Source organism: Mustela nigripes, chromosome 14, assembly GCF_022355385.1.
Source record: "Mustela nigripes isolate SB6536 chromosome 14, MUSNIG.SB6536, whole genome shotgun sequence".
NCBI classification, from domain to species: domain Eukaryota; kingdom Metazoa; phylum Chordata; class Mammalia; order Carnivora; family Mustelidae; genus Mustela; species Mustela nigripes.
The window spans coordinates 16,482,505-16,503,284 of NC_081570.1; the positions used below are offsets into that span (position 1 = coordinate 16,482,505).

The 20,780-nt window shown below is 49.3% G+C and overlaps 2 protein-coding genes and 2 pseudogenes across 3 annotated transcripts in view; 2 read left to right on the forward strand and 2 right to left on the reverse strand.

Annotated features, from left to right (window-relative positions):
- Nucleotides 1–11,143: 11,143 nt before the first annotated feature.
- Nucleotides 11,144–13,867, reverse strand: TEX46 (testis expressed 46). Its single transcript, XM_059376345.1, has 2 exons — nt 13,676–13,867; nt 11,144–11,341 (listed from the first exon to the last, which is right to left on the reverse strand). The coding sequence occupies exons 1-2, from the start codon at nt 13,865–13,867 to the stop codon at nt 11,144–11,146; spliced, it is 390 nt and encodes a 129-aa protein (XP_059232328.1).
- Nucleotides 13,868–15,122: 1,255 nt separating this feature from the next.
- LOC132001624 (ubiquitin-ribosomal protein eS31 fusion protein-like) lies at nt 15,123–15,593 on the forward strand (annotated as a pseudogene).
- A 535-nt stretch (nt 15,594–16,128) lies between these two features.
- LOC132002398 (U2 spliceosomal RNA) lies at nt 16,129–16,227 on the reverse strand (annotated as a pseudogene).
- Nucleotides 16,228–18,426: 2,199 nt separating this feature from the next.
- KDM1A (lysine demethylase 1A) overlaps nt 18,427–20,780 on the forward strand; it is a 60,764-nt gene continuing 58,410 nt past the window's right edge. For both annotated transcript variants that reach the window (XM_059376599.1, XM_059376600.1), the window contains exon 1: nt 18,427–18,952. In XM_059376599.1, the coding sequence (XP_059232582.1) occupies nt 18,599–18,952 (354 nt within the window). In that variant the 5' untranslated portion in view covers nt 18,427–18,598. The remainder of the gene's footprint in view (nt 18,953–20,780) is intronic.

Genomic DNA, 20,780 nt, shown 5'->3' on the forward strand with positions numbered 1-20,780 from the left:
CCATTTCCATCTCTAGAATTTGGGGTTCCCACTAAAGCCCTCCTTCATTCGTAATTTCCAAAGATCGGAAACAACCCAAATGTTGTTTGGAACACATGTTGAACTGGTGAATGGATAGACAAACTCTCTTACATCCCTACAATGGAACACGTCGCAGGAGTGTCAAGGAACAAGCTATTGATACACCCAGTAACGTGAACGAATCTCAAATGCATTCTGGTAAGTGAAATAAGCCAGACTCAAAAAGCCGTAGCCCGTATGATCCCATTTTCATAACATTCTGTAAAAGGCAGAACTGTAGGGACAGAAAACCACTCGGTGGCCATCTGGGGGTAGGGATGGGGTAGACTATGGAGGAGCAGAAAGGACTGTGGATGGGGACAGAACCGTCCTATAACCAGATCGTGGTCACAGGATTGGGTGCATTTATCAAAACTCATAGAACTGTCCATCCAGAAGAGTGACTCTCGAATGCACATAAACTATACCTCCATTTTTTTAAATGAACCCACTAAAGAGCCCAAGAGCGTTAGGATGTCTCCCCACCTAGGTGTCAGAGGGGTAACATCAGATGCAAGACGGGGCTTCAGGCACAAGGAGTGGATGGCGCGGTTCTCTGACATTGTTTGTGTGGGAGGGATGTTGGAAGGGGCTTCCCTTTGAGTATGAGCAAAGACCCCTGGGGCAGGGCCAGGGAGGGAGCCCTGGTGGGAGAGCAACCTGATCTCCCCCAGCAGGCCTCTGTCACAGGGCCCAGAAGATGGGCGTTTCATTTCCAAGTGCAGAACGAAATTCAGAGACTCTAAATCACTCACTGAAGTCGTGGACAGCACATGAGCTAGTGGGACTCGAGCTCCGTGCTCTGCAGCACCGCACCCCACCTCACCACGTAACTGGGCTCGCTGCACTCCTGATCCATAGCCCTCCTCTGGGGCCCAGTCTCATCTCATGCCTGTCTCCAGCCTCAGGATTTATTCCAAGGGACCCAAAGGCAGAGTCAGTATTTCACCTCTAAGCTGCTCACCAGCTGCTCACATGCTGACTTGCAGTAGCCACTAGGAATCTCTCCCCTCTCCCTTCCCAGCTGGAACATCCTGGCAAGGGGAGGGGTTCAGGAAGAGTCTGACTTCCCCCAAATCCTACCCCTCGCCAGCTCCTTCCCAAGGCAGTCTACAGACCCAAGACACTCACCTCCGTTCTCCTTCTCACTGCCCACCGTGGTATAACCCTCCTTGTCCAGTCACTCATCCAGAATACAGTCTCCAGGGGTCAGCTGTGTGTTGGGCACAGTGCTACAGAGCCTTTGGCCAACCTCTGTCGCCCGTGGAGCCAGCAGGATGGGGGAGTGGCCACACAGAAGGGCTCTGGAGTCAGGTGAAGCAAGACTCGACGCTGGCTCTGCTCTTACTGGCCTTGAACTTCACCTCTCTGAGTCTCCATTTGTTTGTGTGATGGGAATGACCATCATTCCTACACCTCATAGAAGTTAGATGTGGGCAAATGAGATAATGCATGCAAAGCCCCTAGAAAGCTGTCCACTAACTGGTGCTAGTGCAGAAATGTCTCTAGGAGGGAGATGTAAACAGAACATGAGCAGACAGCTCTCGGGCCTCCAAGGAACCCAGGAACTCAGCTTCTGGGTGGGAGGGGGAGGAAAGCTTCACTGAGCAGGTAGTGGGATGAACGGGGGGCACTCCTGCCAGGGGCCTGGGGATGTGAGAAGGAAGGGCCGTGATTTCTGGTTGGTTTTGAGAGTTCAGTGGGTTGGTACATGTAAACGACTTGAAACCGTTCCTGGCCTATGGCGCAAACCATGGAAGAAATGTTAGTGAGGACGATGAGGGTGATGTGGAGTGATTTAGGCACTATTTGAAGCAAGCCTTGTGGGGCTCTCTCTCACCTGGGTCTTCATTCTCTCCATGGTGTGAAAGACTCCAGCTCCTTGAGGATTCTGGTCTACAGCCCCAGAGACCCTGTGAGTGGAAAACTGAGAGGAATAAAGGCCAAGAGAGGTCCTGGAGTCTGGGAAAGAGAGGAGGGGACAGAAATGTGAGAAGGCGATGGGAGGGGGGTGGGGTGTGATGTGGATGGGTTGGGGTGGGCGAAGCACCCGCCCCCCGCCGTGAAGCTCCACTTCCAAGGCAAGGGGAGCCACCTCAGAAAACCTGCGAGCTTGACCAGCTGTGCAGGTCTGCCCGGCTCTGTCATGATTTTAGCACTGAAAGTTCCAGATCCCTCCGTCCTGGGAAAATCAAGTTAGCTGGTTATCCTCCTGGCCCTGCCTCCCCTTCCAGCCTCAGAAACAACCCTATCTGACCCACAGGTCCTTAGCCCCAACTCACCCTTTTCTGGAAGGCTCAGGAAGGACAGGGCAACTCAGGCCCGGCCATGGCTGGCCAGGGCCTCCATGAGTCCCCGTGGTCCAGGGGACAGGAATGGCGTCCTGGGCTCCGAGAGGCAGACTTCACCCAGGCTCCCCAGGAGCTGGCAGATGTAGTGTGGATTACCCCAGCATTAATCCCTCCACGTGCCCCCCACCATTAGGATTAGTTCCAGGGGTCCGTGAGTGGCAGGGAGGGGGGCACATCTGTCAGGGAGCCTGGGCAACACCACGTGATCCAAGATGCTCCAGGCTGGCGGGCAAGGGAATGCTCTCTCCGGAAGGAGTGTCTGCCAAGCCCAGTGCGCCAGAGAGATGACCCACAGGCCTCCCAGACCCATCCATGCCTCCACACCAGCTCCTCAGCTGCCTCTGAGGCATCTGGGGTTCCAACGAACATAGTTTGAAGACCACCAGGGGTCAAACCAATTGTTAAATATTCAAATAACCAGTTCTGTCACTGCTCATGTAGACCTTTTTATTTCTTCATCTATAAAATGGGGATAATCCTATCTTGGTGACAGGAGGATTAAATGGCAGCATGCTGGTGAAGCAGGTCGCCTAGGACCCTTCACTGAGTAAAGACCCCATAAAGACCAGCTTCTTGTGATCACGTAGCTTTGTGGTGCAATTCTCCCCAGCCCCCGTGTCAGACATCAGATCCTTCTCGGTGAACATTCTAGAAAGTTACTATCCCATTGGGCTTCCTTGACACAAAAAGTGTAAATATATTTGCTTTCCTGCCCCTAGACACGGCTGCACATTGGAATCACCTGGAGAGCTTCGAACCCACTGGTATCTGGGTTCCACACCTAGAGATGCTCAGGGATGTGGCCTCAGTGATGCCACTGTGTGGTCAAGGTTAGGAAGCACTGCCCTAGAGCAGTATGTCTCCAATTCACTTTAAATGTCTGTAGGAACAGCCTGGGGTCAAGTCAAACTACAGGCTCTGAGTCAGGAGGTTGGAGCAGGACACAAGATTCTGCACCTCTAACCAGCTCCCAGGTAAGGTCGAGGCTGGGCCTCGTGGACCACATTTTGAGGAGCATGTCTCCTCTACAGTTCGTGGATCACACCAGCTTCCATAGCCTTATCTCAGTAGGGTCCCACAGTTGTCTGCCAGCCACCCCCTGGTTGACAGGACTGGAACAATTCTCCCCACTTTGTTGATGCTTAGGGTCCCCTATGTGAAGGGGTGGAGGCAGGCCTTCTGGATCTCAGTCTGCATCCCCTGTGGCCAAAAATCCGGGCTGGCCCAGAATAGAGACTTACTAAATTAGAACAAGAAGAGGCCTGAGTGGTTTTTCCCCAACTCCATGTTGTAGGGCTGGTGAAACCAGCTCTGAGAGAGGAGATGACTTCCTAGAGTCACATAGCAAGCTTAGGGACAGCAGCGGGGTGGGAACCCGGGTCTTCTGTACCCAGCCCACTTGGTCAGTCTTTGCCGGACAGCCTGCTGCTGGGTCACAGATTGTGTGCCGACACCGTTTCCTGAATATCGGGGCGACTCCCGTGTTGTCTCCCACCCCCTCCAGGGTGAGGACCACATCTCACTCTGGTTTGTCTCCAGATCAGGGCCAAATACTCACATCAGTCCACATCACGGTTCCACACCTCTGCTGACAAAGACCCTCACCCCCAGGACACCAGCTGCTTCCAGAGCTCCTCCCTCCCCAAAGCAGCCACCTGTCATCAACCCAGCCCAGTTTTGCCCTTTCTGAAGTTAAGCCAGGGAGAATCCGCAGCATGTCATACAGCAAAACGGCCACACGATGGCAGCAGAGGCCCGTATGTAGAACCCTTGGGCCCGGGAGCGCTTCCTCTTCTCTAGGCATTTGTCCGGGGCTTTCTGTGCGTGAGCAAAGATAATCCCCACAACAGCCCCCCCCCCCCCGAGGGAGGAGTCGTTGTCCTCTTTATACGGGAGACATCATATCCGTCCTTTACTTAAATAACCTTCCATGCCTGCCCACTGCTTTTCGAAAGAATCAAAATTCAACCCTTGAGCCAGACTGCGAGGGTTGGAATCCCAGCTCCACCACTGACTACGTGCCCTTGATTGGATTTCTTGGGCTTCTCTTGGACCCCCAGGTGTTGATCGGTAAAGAGAACAATAAAATAGCGCCTGCCCCCTTAGGGTGAGAGCGTGGATTGCACTAGCTAAGCACATGTGAGCCCCTATGATGACCACCATCCCATTACGTCTCCTCCCAGTGCTCCCTGCTCATGCCCCTGCCCCTGGTCTCTTCCCCTTTCTTCATCCCGGTTCCGCCCACCTTCCCCTTCTCCCCCGCCTCCCCTTCCCATCCTTTCCACCCTCTTCTCTCCATCATTCTCCCTCTAGTTTCAGAACTCGCTCCAGTTGTCCCAACACTTCCTGGAGGTGTTTCCTGATGTCTCTTTTCTGAAGACCATGCTCGGGTTTTTAGAACTAGGAGCAGGACTTGTAAGCAGAGGGGGAGAAGAGGCTCCCGTGTTCACGTGGACTGTGGGCTTGAGGGACTCTTGCTGCCTTCCTCTGTCTGTGCCCGTCCTGAAACTCTCTCCGGAGGTCCCCGGGGCTTGCTGCCCGGATTGTTTTGAGGTTGCTCTCTTGCTCCAAATCCCAAATCCACTCCAGAACATCCCCAGAGAGAGAAAATGACTGTACCTACCCTCAGCATCAGGATTGTTTGGAATGGAGAAAGGGGCCGAAAAGATGGCAAGGACAAACTAAACTTGAAAAAGGAAAGTGTCTTCCCGAGAGGATCTGGGAAGATACTTAGCATCTCCCCCTGGTCAGGCTTGTATTGATTAATTGATCCATCTGTCCGCTCACTTTTCTTTCTTTCTTTTTTTTTTTTTTAAGATTTTATTTATTTATTTGACAGAGATCACAAGTAGGCAGAGAGGCAGGCAGAGAGAGAGGAAGGGAAGCAGTCTCCCCACTGAGCAGAGAGCCTGATGTGGGGCTTGATCCCAGGACACTGGCATCATGACCTGAGCCAAAGGCAGAGGCTTTAACCCACTGAGCCATCCAGGCGCCCCTGTCTGCTCACTTTTCCACTGAGTCACCCAACAAACACTTACCAAGGATCTACCATTTGCCGGATCTTACGCTCGGATCTGGGGGTGGACATAGGGCAAGGCAGAGGTAGCAACAAGCACTCATTGTCAACACATGTGTATTTTTAAAATGTATATATGTAAGTAATCTGTACACCCCATATGGGGCTTGAACTCATGACCCAAGACCAAGCGTTACAGGCTCTTCCGACTGAGCGAGCCAGGCACCCCAGCACGTAGTTGTTCAGCTCCTACTAAGTGCTGGACACTGTTCCTGGTGCTTGAACTATCTCTGTGAACAAGACAGGTCCCTGACCTTGTAGAACTTCCGTTCTAGCAGAAGCAGCCGAGCAAGTAAGTAGCGCATTAGACCGTGTTGCAGGCTATGCAAAGTAAGCAAAGCTGGAGGTGGGGGTTCTAGGGTTACACTGGGAGGTCAGGATGGCCTCCCTGAGAAAGAAACATCCAGTAAACCACCCAAAGAAGGTAAGGGAGTTGGGTATATGGCCAGGAGAGGAAGAGTCCGTGGTGGGGTGAACATCCAATGCAAAGACCTCTTGGAAGGTGAGAATGTTCCCAGTGTGCCAAAGGAAAAAGCAAGGAGATGGGCGTCTGGAGCAGCCTGGGGGGCAGGGCAGTCAGCCAGGTGGGGAAGGTAATGGGCGACCGGGTCATGGGAAACCTCGTGGGCTGTGGGAAGGGGGCGTTGGTTCTCACTCTGAGTGATATGGGAGCCCTTGTAGGGTGCAGAGCAGAAGAGTGCCAGGACTTGACTCACATTTTTAAAGGACCACTCAGGCTTATGTGTGGAGGGCCAGGGTAGGGGCGGGGAGGCCAGGGCTCTGTTCAGAAGCAGCGGTGGAGGCTCCTAGAGTCCCAGACTCTTGATATGCTTCAGAGTTGGACCCCATAGGACTCGCTGGTGAATTAAAGCCAAACAGGAGAGAAGACGACTCAGGAAGGGCCCCAGAGGTTTTGGCCAAAGCCACCAGAATGGGAAAGCCTGTGTGTGGGAGGGGTTTGGGGCAAAGGGACAGTGTTCAGGACTGTCATTAATTCTGAGCCAAGTGCAAGTACAGAAGTAGGCACTGGGCCATTTGAATCTGGAACTTAGAGGTCCGTATCAACGATATAATTTAGAAAATCACTGACATTAGAAAATAGAGAATATTTAAAGCCATCACCAGGGAGTGAAATGAAGTGGAGGAGGTTCTGAGCCCTGAGCGCCGAGTTCGAGGAGCTGTGAGTGCGGGATGGAGGCAAAGACCATGAAGTCATGCATTGTGGGTGCGAAATGGGCTTTACCAGGGGACCCAGATGCGGCGGGTCAGCAGTTTATGAGGTGCTGGTGCATTATGCTGGCTCTCATCATCGTATGGAGAGAGGTTCAAGGTTCAAGGCGGAAAGATCCTGACATGTGTTCCAGAAGATTCCACCACCCCAAGCCAACACCCCCCCCCCCCCCCACCCCTACCACACTGCTCTACTGTATAGACCGAGTGAGGTCAGCCTTGCAAGTAAAGAAAAGCTGGTCTGAACTCAGGCACCAGGGAAATTGCTTGCGGGGCTGAGGTCCCTGAAGGCCCTGAGGGAAGGGGAGACCTTGTGCAGTGGTTTCTGCTTTGGGGATGGGAGCCACCGCCTGGAGCCCACCTGCTGTCATCTCATTGCTGGAACCTGGAGTGAGCCCCCAGGGTCTTCCCATACAATCCAGATTTTTCCAAGGTCCATCCCCTGACCCAGGGCTCACCAACATAAGCCTTCCCGCTAGGGATGGAGCTCAGTAAGAGTGTAACACACAAGGGGGGGAGAAATCAGCTGGGCTCCTAAGAGGATTTCCAGCTGTTGTTGGTCAATGGGGGGGGTGGGGAGACACCGGAGGGGGAAGGAAGAGCCTGGAGTGATGACACAATGTCCACGATGGCCGTGCAGTCCACACCAGATGCGAGGAATTATCCATCCCTCTGAGCAAGGGATGGAAACATGGTTGTGGAGGCCCAAGAACAGCTGTTGGTGGCTGCGGCCAGCTAGGAACAATGTCCTTGCCATTGTCAGAGAGTGAGTCGCTGGTAAGTCTCCTGTAGCTGGGGATGGTGCAGGGTGGGGAGGTTGGTCAGTGTGGGGGTATGTTCAGCACTGTGATAGGTTCACGCCATGGGCTCTGGCCTGAGCAGCTGCTAGAAGCCCTTCAGTGTTGCCTGGCCCACTCTGGAGAAGAAGGCAAGTTTATTTAGCCCTCCAGCCTGGTCTGTTGCCTCAGATCTCTGGCGTATGTTTCTGATGGATCATCACCTGTGGGCTGTCATGAACCCGGGAAGAGCTGGATCGTTTGTCCTTTCCAGAGCTCTACTCTCCACAGGAACCCAGAAGTCAGCATTCCGCCTGACACGTCAGGTGTACCCTTCTCTTTCCTAGCTGCCCACAGAAGATGAGGGAGTGCTGATCTAATGGCACCTTGAACGAGCCATACCAAAGCTCCCTTGTACCCACCATCTGCAGGGGGCAAGTGTGGAAGAGCAAGAGAATTCCGTATTGACAGAGCCCACAACTGGGCGGCAGCAGCTTTAAACAGAGTTCCATTGTCAGATTGGGTCATAGCAGGAAATCTTAGTGTTGGGTCGGAGGGCTCCGGGAGTGCAGGAGGAACAATAGAAATGACAGCCGGCCTGCCATCTTCCAAGCCCCCTCCCTCCCTTTCCTTAACCCTTGACTCTCCTGCCAAAAGGATGTATGCCCCGGTCACAGCTTCATAGGTAACCCGATACCTATGCAGGAAACAGAAGTATTAGGACCCCCCCACCCCATACCCTCCGATCACCAAATACCCTAACATATATGTGAGCCCATGCCCTGCCTTGGCCCAATAAAAGACCCCCCTGCCGACTCCCTCCCAGTGCGACTATCCCCCACTCCCCTTTCCAGAGTCGAGGAACCTCCCCCGAAGAACCTCGCGGGGCGGTGGGAGGGGGCACCTCCTCCCCACACGACTTTCCTGGCTACCCTTCTCCTGAGCCCTGAAACTTTGCCGGAATGCACCTTTAATAAATCTTGCCTTGTGCCTGCCTCGCCTGGTGTCATGTTTCTCTCGCCTATAAAACCTTACGCTTACACTTACACTTACACCCCCTTTCCTAAATCAGGTCTACGGCAGTCAGAATCCACTGCCACCAATTTGGCTATTATGAACTGGTCAGATGACCAAGTTCTTGAGATAGACCTTGAGCCACAGGCCAGCATTTCTTGCAAGTGAGTCATACTGTGTGAGTACGAGTGCTTCATGGGTCAAGTGGATCTTCACTGGGCCACCTCGGACCTCCATGATGGTTTTGTTATTGGTAGGTCCAGGGAAGGATTTAGTGTCCAGTGTTTTACTGTGAGCTCATTCACATATCACCTCCTTTGGACTTTGTGGCCAAATTGCTTTATCTGTTTCCACAGCAGAGATGCTCCTGATGGTCCAGTTCTAGGTGGTCCCATGACCTGGCCATACAGCAAGACCATTAGCAATGGCCCATGAAGCTACGTGAAAGGGACTGTTGACAAAGGTGTGAGAAGCATCTTAAAAAGAGTGTAGTCCCCCTGGGCTGGAAAACTGGGGGGGGGGGAGATACACCTCCCCCCGGCTCCAAAGGGAACCTGGAAGAAGACGGTCCTGTTGAGAGAGCCTCCCTGAGAGGAGTGACCCTGTGTGAAGGAACCCAGTCAGCCCTAAAGTAGCCTGACACACCCCCAGAGTGGAGAGTGGACTTGGAGAGGCAAGGAGAAGGTACCTGACCCACAAGGGAGGCTTGTGGTTTTAGGTAGGGAGGTCATGGGAAGACAGACCTGAGGGCACGTGGTAACTCACCAAACCCTCACAACATGCAAGGAGGGTGATAGTGCTCCTCTCCCCATTTGACAGTTGAGCAAACTGAGGTACAGCGAGGACGAACAATTAGAATTGTCTGAGAGCACACAGCTGGGAGTGCATAGAGGTGGGATTTAAAGCCAGGCTGTGAGGCTCCAGAGATCCTGCTCTTTAAAAAAAAAAAAAAAAAAAAAAAAAAAGTTAAAAGAGAGTCATTATAAAAGGAAGGTGCAGAAAACCCATAAGACTGTGATCAACCATCAGAGATGCTATTTAGGAAGCACTAATTGACTGTATACCAGCACCAGCACCAATGTTGGGTCCTGTTGGGGGCAGTAGACAAAGGAACAAGATGCCGTCCTTGACTCCAGAGAATTTATAATCTAGTTGGAGGATGGGGAGGGAATCCAGAAATGTGTGCAAATCAAATCCCAGCAGATCGTGATACTTTCTACTGCCAAACTGAAGATAAAATGCGGGAGCTTGCCAAGGACAGACACTATTCCCAGCTGGGTTAGGGAAGCTCTCCGGAGGTGTAGTTTAGGAACTACTAAAGAAGTTTAATAGTTGAAAGGGGAAGATAGGGGCGCCTGGGGGGCTCAGTTGGTTGGGCGTCTACCTTTGGCTCAGGTCATGGTCTCGGGGTTTTCAGGATCCTGGGATCGAGCCCCGCATCAAGCTCCCTGCTCAGTGGGAAGCCTGCTTCTCCATCTCCCACTCCCCTTGCTTGTGTTTCCTCTCTTGCTGTGTCTCTCTGTCAAATAAATAAACTCTTTTTTTTAAAAAGGAGGGGGGAAGATAAGGAGTTCCAGGGGAATAAATCATGCAAGCAAAGATGCCGATGCATTTGGGGGATGACCAGCCATCTGGTTTGATTAGAGATGCTTTTAGGTGGGGCCCCAACAAGGCATTAAGCCACACCAGATCCCATGGTGAGGTAGTGATTTCCTTCTAGTTCTCCTTATGGAGAAAACTCTTAGCTTGGTGCTAACATATCTCTCAAACACTAATAGTTACTAATCTCTCTTTTTAACCCCAAATTCCCAGGCTCAGACTTTTCTGGTGGGCAACCAAGCTCTGATTGGAACTTTAGTAACATGGATCTGTCTTCACTGTCTGCTTCTTCTTCCTTTTTTTTTTTTTTTTTGACAGTTATGTTCTATTTTAGCCAAACGATACAGCTTTTAAATGTACAGTTAGTTATGTTTATTATGACTTTTCTTTCACAGGTACATTTATTTAAGGAAATGAGTCCATTTAAAGGGACGATATTGAGTTAAACATTCAGGTGGTTCGTGGCTCTGGCAAAAATCACAAAGGGGGTACCTGATGACTGAAGTTTAGGATATTTCAGCACAAGGTATAAAGCAAATGAGGGAGAGTAAGGTGATCGGGGGCAAGCCTGGAAAAGGGGTCAGATCATGGAGGGTCTGAACACCACGGTAAGGAGTGTGGCCTTTCTTCTGTCAACCACAGCAGGTGTAGGCTCAAGAACAGGCGTGAACTTGCCCACTTGGCAGAGCTTGGCTCTGGCCTCGAGCAGAGGGGAAGGGGAAGACTGGGAGCTGCGGCAGCCCAGGAGAGGCCATTATAAGACTCTAGATGAACAGGGACAGAGCCCTGGACTAGGTTAATGTGGTCAGCCAAAAGAGAGGAGGAGCCAGGTTCTGGAGCCCCCTCAGGTTGTTCTTAGAACGTAACACAGCTGACCGAGTGAGGACAGCTTTCTTTCCCAAAGGCGATTGGACTTTCAGCCTCCAATCCTGCTCTCCAGTGTGATTTACTAAGAAAATTCAATAGTCTCTGACTGGGTTTTACTGAGTAAAGGTAACATCTGAAGAGAACAGCCCACCGCAGTCTGTCTGACCTCTTTAGGGGGAATTTGAAGTGCAGTCCGAGATGATGGAGAAAACTGAGTCATGTCTCCTTACTCTGTGTTTCCTCATGGGGAAAGTCCGCTGCCTGCTCGACCTCTTGTGATGACTCATTCTATTCCATACGATGAACATCTGATTTTCTAAGACCTTCAGCTTCATTTCACTGAACATAAGCCGTTCAAGGACCTTGTCCTGGAGGGCAAAGCAGGCGTGCAATCTCTCGACTTCTTTTGTGTTCAAGACGTGGCTGTTGGGTTTGACTTCAGGAGGCTTTGGTTTCTCTGCTTCTTCCTAGGCTCCCCACATCCCAGAAAAGGAAACATTGGTTAATAGTGATTTACAAACAGCCCATTAATCAGTCCACACAAGCAGCCTTCAAGGAGAGCATCTTTGCCACATCTTGTGGTTGAGAGAGTTGGGGTCCAGTGAGGAAAGGTCCTCTTCTCAGTTTGGGAGTCCCTGAACTCCTAGGGTCCATACTTGCCTTTGGTTCCTAGGAATAAATGAAATGGCCTGCTCATCTGTACCCACAGGGGACAGAAAGCACTTAACCAAGATATAGCTGTCTCCTGGAGAGTGTGTTTCTCCCAGTGTGCCTGAGACTGTTGTCAGGCCTCATAAAAATCACCACCTGCCAACTTTTCCTGTGGTCTCATGACACTGTCTGATCTTTGTCATCCTCATCTTTCTCTATGCTATTAATAATACTTTTTTTTTCCTTTTTGGAGTCAGCTACAAGATCCTCATCGTTAAAACCAGTTTAAATATTTCAGGCATGCAGGGGCACTTGGGTGGCTCAGTTAGTTAAGCATCTGCCTTCAGCTTAGGTCGTCCTGGGATCGAGTCCCGTATCGGGCTCCCTGCTCAGCGGGGAGCCTGCTTCTCCCTCCCCCTCTGCCTGCTGCTACCCCCTGCTTGTGTGCTGTCTCTCTCTCTGTGTCAAATAAACAAACAAAAATCTTAAAAAAATTAGTTTCAGGGGCGCCTGGGTGGCTCAGTGGGTGAAACCTCTGCCTTCAGCTTGAGTCATGGTCTCAGGGTCCTGGGATCAAGTCCCGCGTCGGGCTCTCTGCTCAGCGGGGAGCCTGCTTCCCCCACTCTCTCTGCCTGCCTCTCTGCCTACTTGTGATCTCTCTCTCTCTGTTAAATAAATAAAAATTAAAAAATCTTAAAAAAATTAATTTCAGAGGCGCCTGGGTGGCTCAGTGGGTTAAAGCCTCTGCCTTCAGCTCAGATCATGATCCCAGGGTCCTGGGATCGAGCCCCACATCGGGCTCTCTGCTCAGCAGGGAGCCTGCTTCCTCCTCTCTCTCTGCTTGCCTCTCTGCTTACCTGTGATCTCTGTCAAATAAATAAATAAAATCTTTAAAAAAAATTAATTTCAGACATGCAAAAAAGGGTGAATATTACAGCAAATACTCACATTCCCATACCAGTATGAGGAATAAAATATGACAAATGTAACTGGAGTCCCCTGTGGGTCCTTCTCATAGAGTTCCCTCTCCCTCTGAACCTCATCTCAATGGCAATCTTGAACTCAGAAGTTATTTTTCCCATATATTTCTTTACCATAGTGGTTCTCAGTGGGAGGCTCTTTTGCCTCCCCCACTGGACATTTGGCAATGTCTGACATTGTTGGTTGTCACAATAGGGGGGCCGGGAGGTGCTCTTAGCATCTGTGGGTAGAAGCTAAGGATGTCACTAAACATGGTACAATCCACAGGACAGGCCCTCACAATCAAGAATTATCTCACTCAAAATATCAAACGCCCAGAGGTGGAGAGATCCAACCTTAATATATTTTCCCTATGCACAGGCATCCACAGACAAGGCGGTGTATGGTCTCATGTGCTTTTTTATCTTTCCATAAAAGGTATAGCAATCTGCATACATTTCCACGGTCTTCCTTAAGCCATTCTAGAGAAGCGTCTATGTTCCGCCGGTATCTTTAGTTCATCCATTTAAGATTTTTCCACTTTAAAGTAATGGTTACTGTTGCCAAACCATGTTGATGTCAGACATGAAGTAGGAGAGTCTGGGATGGTCCCCCATTTTTTTTTAACAAGATTTTTCTCTTTGTTTTCTTTCTATTGAAGTATGACTAGTATACAGTGTATACTAATTGTTATATACTCGGGTATACAACATGGTGATTCTATGACTGTATAAATACATTTTTCAGTGCTCATCAAGATAAGTGTACTCTTAACGCCCTTTACATATTTCATTCGTTTCCCACCTACCACCCCCCTGGCAACCACCAGTTCTTTGTTTTGTTTTGCTTTTCATCTAGGGATGGTCTCTATTTCACAGCCCAGGCAACTGACCAGGCAACTGACACCTTGTAAAAGAAGTGCTTTGTCCTCCATCCCCCAAGTGGGAGTTGTGGAACAGGGGCTTAGACCCAGAGCTGTGGATATTTCAGTCCTGTACCCATTATCCTGACATCTTCCCTGCCCCCCCCCCCCCAGTCTAGCTGCAAATATCCCATCATCCTTAGCTGAAGCTAAGGCCCCTCTTGCTCACCTTCGGGGGCTCTGGGGGAGTGGGCTTGAGTTCATGCTTGACCAGCCAGTTGCTAAGCAACAGCAGAAGGAATAGGAAGCCAAACAAGGCTGGCTTATAGCCTATCAGCCAAGCCACCAGTGCTCCTACGGTGCCAGAGGAAGCAAGTATCCCATGGAGATACCTAAAAAGAGACATTATTTCCCCCAGCATTATGGCTTGGAGGCACCCAGGCCCCAAGACCCAGCCTTGGTGACCCCTCTAGGACAGTTGCCCTCCATGACAGGAGCCGTGGCTGCCCCCTCCTCTGAGTCATAACCAGCCGCCCTGCTGCCGCATAACAATAATATTAACTACTCCTATGTCTTAAGCGGCCACTATGTGCCAGACTTTGACAGGCAGATTGTAAGCAACATCTCATGATGTCCTCACAACAGCCAGGTGATGTCGGCTAGAGTGATACTTCATTTATTCAACAGTACTTCTGGGCCTCACCCTTGGGAATAAAATGGTCAGCAGCACAGAGCCCTTACCCTCATTGTGAGGAAGACTGCAAAGGAAAACTACCCCAGATCTGGAAATAAGACGAAGAGATTACTCCAAGCTTGTCTATGCAGTCATATTAGAATATTGTCCAGTTGGTCTACCTGTTGGTCATCTGATGCTTTAGGGGAAGGTAACTTTGACAGTACTGTTTAATATCGGATAGAGTCCTGACTCTGTGAAGTCAGATGTTACCTTTGTAAAAGTTGGATAAGTCGCTCTAGCAATTACACTTTGGAATATAGATCTAAAATAATTGAAAGCTGGATCTTTTTCTTTTCCTTTTTATTTTTTAAGGATTTTACTTTTTTGTTTGACAGAGAGTGAGCACAAGTGGGAGTGGGGGTGGTGAGGGAGAGGGAGATGTAGTCTCTCTGCTGAGCAGAGTCCAATATGGGGCTTAATCCCAAGACCCTGGGATCATGACCTGAGCTAAAGGCAGAGGCCTAACCAACTGAGCCACCCAGGCACCCCAAAATCTGGGTCTTTTTTTTTTTTTTTTAAAGATTTTGTTTATTTATTTGACAGACAGAGATCACAAGTAGGCAGAGAGGCAGACAGAGAGAGAGGAGGAAGCAGGCACCCCGCTGAGCAGAGAGCCCGATGCGGGGCTCCATTCCAGGACCCTGGGATCATGATCTGAGCTGAAGGCAGAGGCTTTAACCCACTGAGCCACTCAGGCGCCCCTCAAAATCTGGGTCTTAAAGAGCTATTTGCACACCCATGTTCATAACAGCATTATTCACAATAGCTAGAAGGTAGAAGCAACCCTGAAATCCAACAACAGATGAATGGATAAACAAAATGTGTGTGCACAGACAATGAAATTACTCATCCTTAAAAAGGAAGGAAATCCAGAAAACCCTGAGGGGTGTTGCCATGTTCTCCTTTCCCATCCACCATCCAACGTAGAACTGCTGCCAAGATGCAGATTTTCATGAAAACACTTATGGGAAAGACCATCACCCTTGAGGCTGAACCCTCAAATACATTAGAAAATACAAAGGCGGAGAACCAGGAGAAGGAAGGAATTCTCCCAATCGGCAGAGGCTGATTCTCACCGGCAAGCACCTGGAGGGTGGACATACTATGTCTGACTATGATGTTCGAAAGGAGTCCACTCTTCATCTTATGTTGAGACTTTGTGGTGGCACAAAGAAAAGACAGAAGTCTGAGACCACGCCCAAGAAGAATAAGCATAAGAGAAAGAAGATTAAGCCAGCCATCCTGAAATACTATCTCTGAGGTAAATGAGAAGGGGCTACATCAGTTACCTTTGCTGGGTGTGCCCTTCAAATGGATGTGATGCTGGTGTTCTTATGGCTAGCACTTTAACAGATGTTATTGTAGCAAATGTTGTCTGACCTACCGCTTCGACAGACCAGAGTATACGTAATTGTATAGGGGTTGAAAAAAGACGTGAACTAACATTAAATTAAAAAAAAAAAGAGGAAGGGTGCCTGGGTGGCTCAGTGGGTGAAGCCTCTGCCTTCAGCTCAGGTCATGATCCCAGAGTCTTGGGATCAAGCTCCGAATAGGGCTCTCCGCTCAGCGGGGAGCCTGCTTCCCCTTCTCTCTCTGCCGGCCTCTCTGCCTACTTGTGATCTCTCCATCTCTGTCAAATAAATACATAATCTTAAAAAAAAAAAAAGAGAGAGAAGGAAATTCTGACATATGCTACAACATGGGTTAACTTTGAGGCGATTATGTTCAGTGAAAGCAGCCAGTCACCAAAACACAAAAGTCATCTGACTCCACTTAAGTGAGATACCCAGAGTAGTTAAAGTTACAGAGATAGAAAGTAGCATGGTGTTTGCCAGGAGGAGGCGGGAGGAGGCAGGGAGAAATGACGAGTCATGGTTTAATGGGCACAGAATTTTATAAAATGAGAGTTCTGGAGATTGTACAAACATGAGAATGTAATTAACTGCAGTGAGTTATACACTTAAAAATGGTCAAGGTGATACATTTTATTAAACTGATAAGAACAGATACTACACTTGATCTTAGCCAAAAGGCCGAGAAGCGATGGGTGATACATTTTATATTATGTGTCTTTTGCCATAAAATTTTTATAATGCGTTAAGTTGCAAATCATTTGTTGTTGTTGGAAATAGAGGCAAATGAGTTGTGTCTGATAGAAAAGATAACCTCAAAGTCTATAGTTTTATGTCCTTGGAAGACATTGAAACCATGTTTCTTATTTAACTTTACAATTTTATCCCAGCATTGTTTTCCACTGACTAGTGACCATATATCAGATTTTCATGTTTTCCCTTGAACCAGCATTGTCATCTTACTGGTTCTCTCAATAATGAGTTAGATAAATCTTTGACATATGCTCAGTATTTTGTATGAGAGTTCTTCATGTTGAAGTGTCAATTTTAATGGCTATAATACTCTAAGATATTCAATTAGTGGCCATTGTTGGGCCTTTAGGTTAATTCTTCTTTATTGCTATTATATATTATTTGAGGTAAACAGGACTAAAGTTAAATCTTTGTACACATACTTAAATAGTTTCCTAGAATATCCTCTGGAAAGTGGAATTGCTGGATTAAAAGATATACATATTTTTAAAAATCTAATTTTAAGTTTTATCAAATTGTTAAATGCACAATAAGATCTACAGGGTTTGAAACAAGCAATCTTTGCTTTATATCTGTCCCTTTCCATGCTCAAGTTATAGGACCCAGACAACTCATTCCAGCTTTTTAACTGTTTCTTCTGGTATTTATCTTGATATATCTAAATTGTATGCTTGTACTGTTAGTTCTTGATTTTTCAATTTTGATGTTTTATATTATCTTTTTATGATGGAAGATGAGAATTTAGCTCCCAAGCAGAATCTCTCCCATTCCCATTTCGTCTCTGATTCTGTAAACCCCTCTCATTCCTCTCCTCCACACACCTCTTTTCCCCACCCTTTCAGTATAATTCTATCGATTTGGTTAAAACAATATTAATCCTTATGTTATTATGGCTATGTCAGTGTAGTTCATAGCTGAGCCATATGTTGAACTATGATTACATTTTTTCTTCTTGCACAGCTTCTAAATTTCCTGGACTTGTCTCCTTTTTCCTGTTTGCCTAGTATAAAAAAAATTTCAACTTAATTGACGTAAAATTGACATAAAGTAAAATATGAAAATATTTTATGTGTACAGGACAGTGAGTTTTGACTAACATGTACACCACATAATCAAGATTAAAAAAAAAAAATTTCCATCAACCCCAGCAAATTCCCTCCTGTTTTGCAGTCAGCCCTCACTCTCATCCCAAGTGATCACTGATCTGGGGATTCTATCACTAGACATTAGTTTTACCAGTTCTTGAAGTTCATGTAAATGGGATAATTTTTTGCAAAATTACAGTTTGAAGGGGTGCCTGGGTGGTTCAGCCAGGAAAGCATGTGACTCTTGAGTTCGACCCCACGTTGGGTGTAGAGATTACTTAAAGAAACAAAACACAAAACAAAAAAACTTTTTTAAAAAAGAGAATTATAGCTTGAAGAGAGAGGTATATACAAAAGCAATTATAGTTGTGTGTAATAAGTAGAAACAAGCTTGAAGAACACAAGTCGTTCCAGTGTTGGGTCACTAAAGGAGTCTTGGAGGAATTAAAAAAACAAACCACCATCACCATCTGCAGCACTAGTTAGAATTAACCTGGAATAGAAAGAGGTGTTATGCATGGAAGACAGGGAGTGCTAATGGGAAGGAGGTCCAGACAGAAGGAAGCGCAGGAACACGGCCCTGGAGGCAACAGCAATCCAGTTCGGACTCAAGCGTGGATTTCCTAACTTCTGTCCATTATATCACCACGAAATTCATTTACTCTCCAAGATTTCCCCAGTGCAAGCAGGACAATTATGAAACAATAAGATGACGTCCCAGTCACGGTTCAATGTTTTCCACTCACTAAACTGTAAACTCTTTGAAAGAAAAACTTCATAATTAAACTTTTGCCACGTAGTAAGCATTAATATTGGTCGAACTGACGAATGAAAGAACGAACGAACGAACGAATTCGTGGGTGTATGCAAGCCCCTGGAAAAAATGAGCGCCTTCGGAGGTGCAGTATGGCCCAGAAGCCCCAGGACCAGGAAGGTGCGGGGGCCGACTCCAAAGGCCAAGGCGACGCTCTAGGAGAGCATTGCGCTCCGTGCGGTGGTGTCGCTCTAGCCGCGAGGGCGCCGCTCTATGGCAGCCGGGGAAGGCGGGGCGGTGGGCGTCCCGGGCCTTTTTGTCCCGACGCGGCTGGAGCGCGCTCAGCGCGTGCGTACGCGGCGGCGGTTGGCAGCGAGCTCCCGTGTGAAGTGAGGCAAGGCGAGGCGCCTCCGGACCCACGGACCGACAGACCGAGCGGCCCCTCCGGCCGTCGGCGGCCAGGCGGCCAGAGATGTTGTCTGGGAAGAAGGCCGCGGCGGCGGCGGCGGCGGCGGCAGCCGCGGCGGCGGCCGGGAATGAGGCTGGCCCCGGGGCGGCGGGCGGCGCGGAGAACGGCTCCGAGGTGGCCGCGCAGCCCACGGGCCTGTCGGGCCCTGCCGAGGCCGGCCCGGGGGTGGCCGGGGAGCGCACTCCCCGCAAGAAAGAGCCTCCGCGGGCTTCGCCTCCCGGGGGCCTGGCGGAGCCGCCGGGGTCCGCCGGGCCTCAAGCCGGGCCTACCGTCGTGCCTGGATCTGCGACCCCCATGGAAACGGGAATCGCCGAGACTCCGGAGGGGCGACGGACCAGCCGGCGCAAGCGAGCGAAGGTGAGCCGCGACCCCGTCCCGCGCGCCTTAGCCCCGGGTGCCCGGCTCCCTCGAGGTTGCCGGCCCCCGGCCACCCCCACCTCCCCACCAGCTGGGTGGGTGGGTGTGTGGGGTGAGGGAGGCGGAGGGCTCGCGCCGGCTGAATGCGCTCTTTGTGCGGGGACCCGGGCGTCTCGGGAAAGGGGCCCCGATGGGAGGGGTGGTAGACTCCTTACATCTGTACACCTTTTCTGTCCTGGGCTGGGAAACATGGCTCCCTGACGTGGAGTTCTGGCCGGCGTTGCTGGAGACAGGCACGGCTTGTTTGTCCGCAGATGTGTCTGGAGGCCCCCGGGCTGTGTTTGAGGAGTTTCAACTGGGCGCGCGTTGAGGCTGTGGGGGTTATGCTAAAGAAATGGCTTTAGCTATGGAGACGGAAAAGAACATTTTTTTTTTTTTTAAGGCCTGCTGTGCGCTAGTTTTCCTCTTTTATTCTCTCAACGATCTCTTGACATAGAATATTTACAGATTGAGGAACCTGATGAAGAGAGCTAATGTCAGCTAGTCAGGGTGCAAAAAGATAGGGAAAGAAAAAGACTTGTCACCCGAACAGTGTATACAGACAACAGCTGCCTCACATCTCCGGGCGCCAGAGGCTGTGTTCAGGGCGTCACTAACATTTTATTTTTGCTAAACACCAGTGGGCAGGTATTGTTAGCCCCGCTTTAGGAAGTGAGCAAGCAGAGGCACACAGTGGAAGCAAACTTGCCCAGAGTCGCATAACTCAGTCCGTGGTGGAACGGGAATCTAGGTTTAAGTTGGGAGAAGGTAGCCTGGGCCTCAGACAAAGGACCACATGGAACACCAGCTGTGCAGGGCCCTACGGCAGAATTAAGGCATGGACTTTTTAGACTTGGGTGTTTTCTGGAGATGTATACTTTTAAAATAAATACTGAAAATCATGCAATTCATATCGTTTATGCATATAACAAGTTTTCTGTCTGTATGTAATTTTTTTTTTAAAAGATTTTATTTATTTATTTGACAGACAGAGATCACAAGTAGGCAGAGAGGCAGGCAGAGAGAGAGAGAGAGAGGGAAGCAGGCTTCCTGCTGAGCAGGGAGCCCGATGCGGGGCTCGATCCCAGGACCCTGAGATCATGACCCGAGCCGAAGGCAGCAGCCCAAACCACTGAGCCACCCAGGCGCCCCTGTATGTAATTTTTAAATGGGTATGTCAAGTCTGTGTGGGAAGAGCTTCTTGAGAAGAGCATTAGCCAGACTGAGCCCTCAGATTCAACTGCCCGCTCAAGACATCTCTCCAAGAATAAAAAACCCTTTGCCAAAAAAAGGAAAGGTTTTTGGGGGCTTTTATCAACGCATGGGTTAGAAAAGACATAGGTTGGAGACTCCCAACTCTCAGAAATAGAGGGCAGAAGCCCAAGGGTTTTCTTTTCCATTCTTTTTTTTGTTTTGTTTTGTTTTAAGATTTTATTTATTTGACAGAGAGAGAGAGAGCTATCACAAGTACGCAGAGAGGGAGGGGGAAGCAGGCTCCCGGCTGAGAGAGCAGAGAGGCAATGCCCGATCCCAGGACCCTGAGATCACGACTGGAGCCAAGGCTTAACCCACTGAGCCACCCATGTAAAGGGTTTTCATTTTACTATTTTAATAGGAAGTATGGCCAGAAACCATGTGATAAGATTTTTTTTTTCTTTCTTTCTTTTTTTTTTTTTGTGAATGATATTTTTTAGGATTTTATTTATTTGACAGGCAGAGATCACAAGGAGGCAGAGGGAGGAACGGAAGCAGGCTCCCTGCTGTGCAGACAGAATGTGGGGCTCCATCC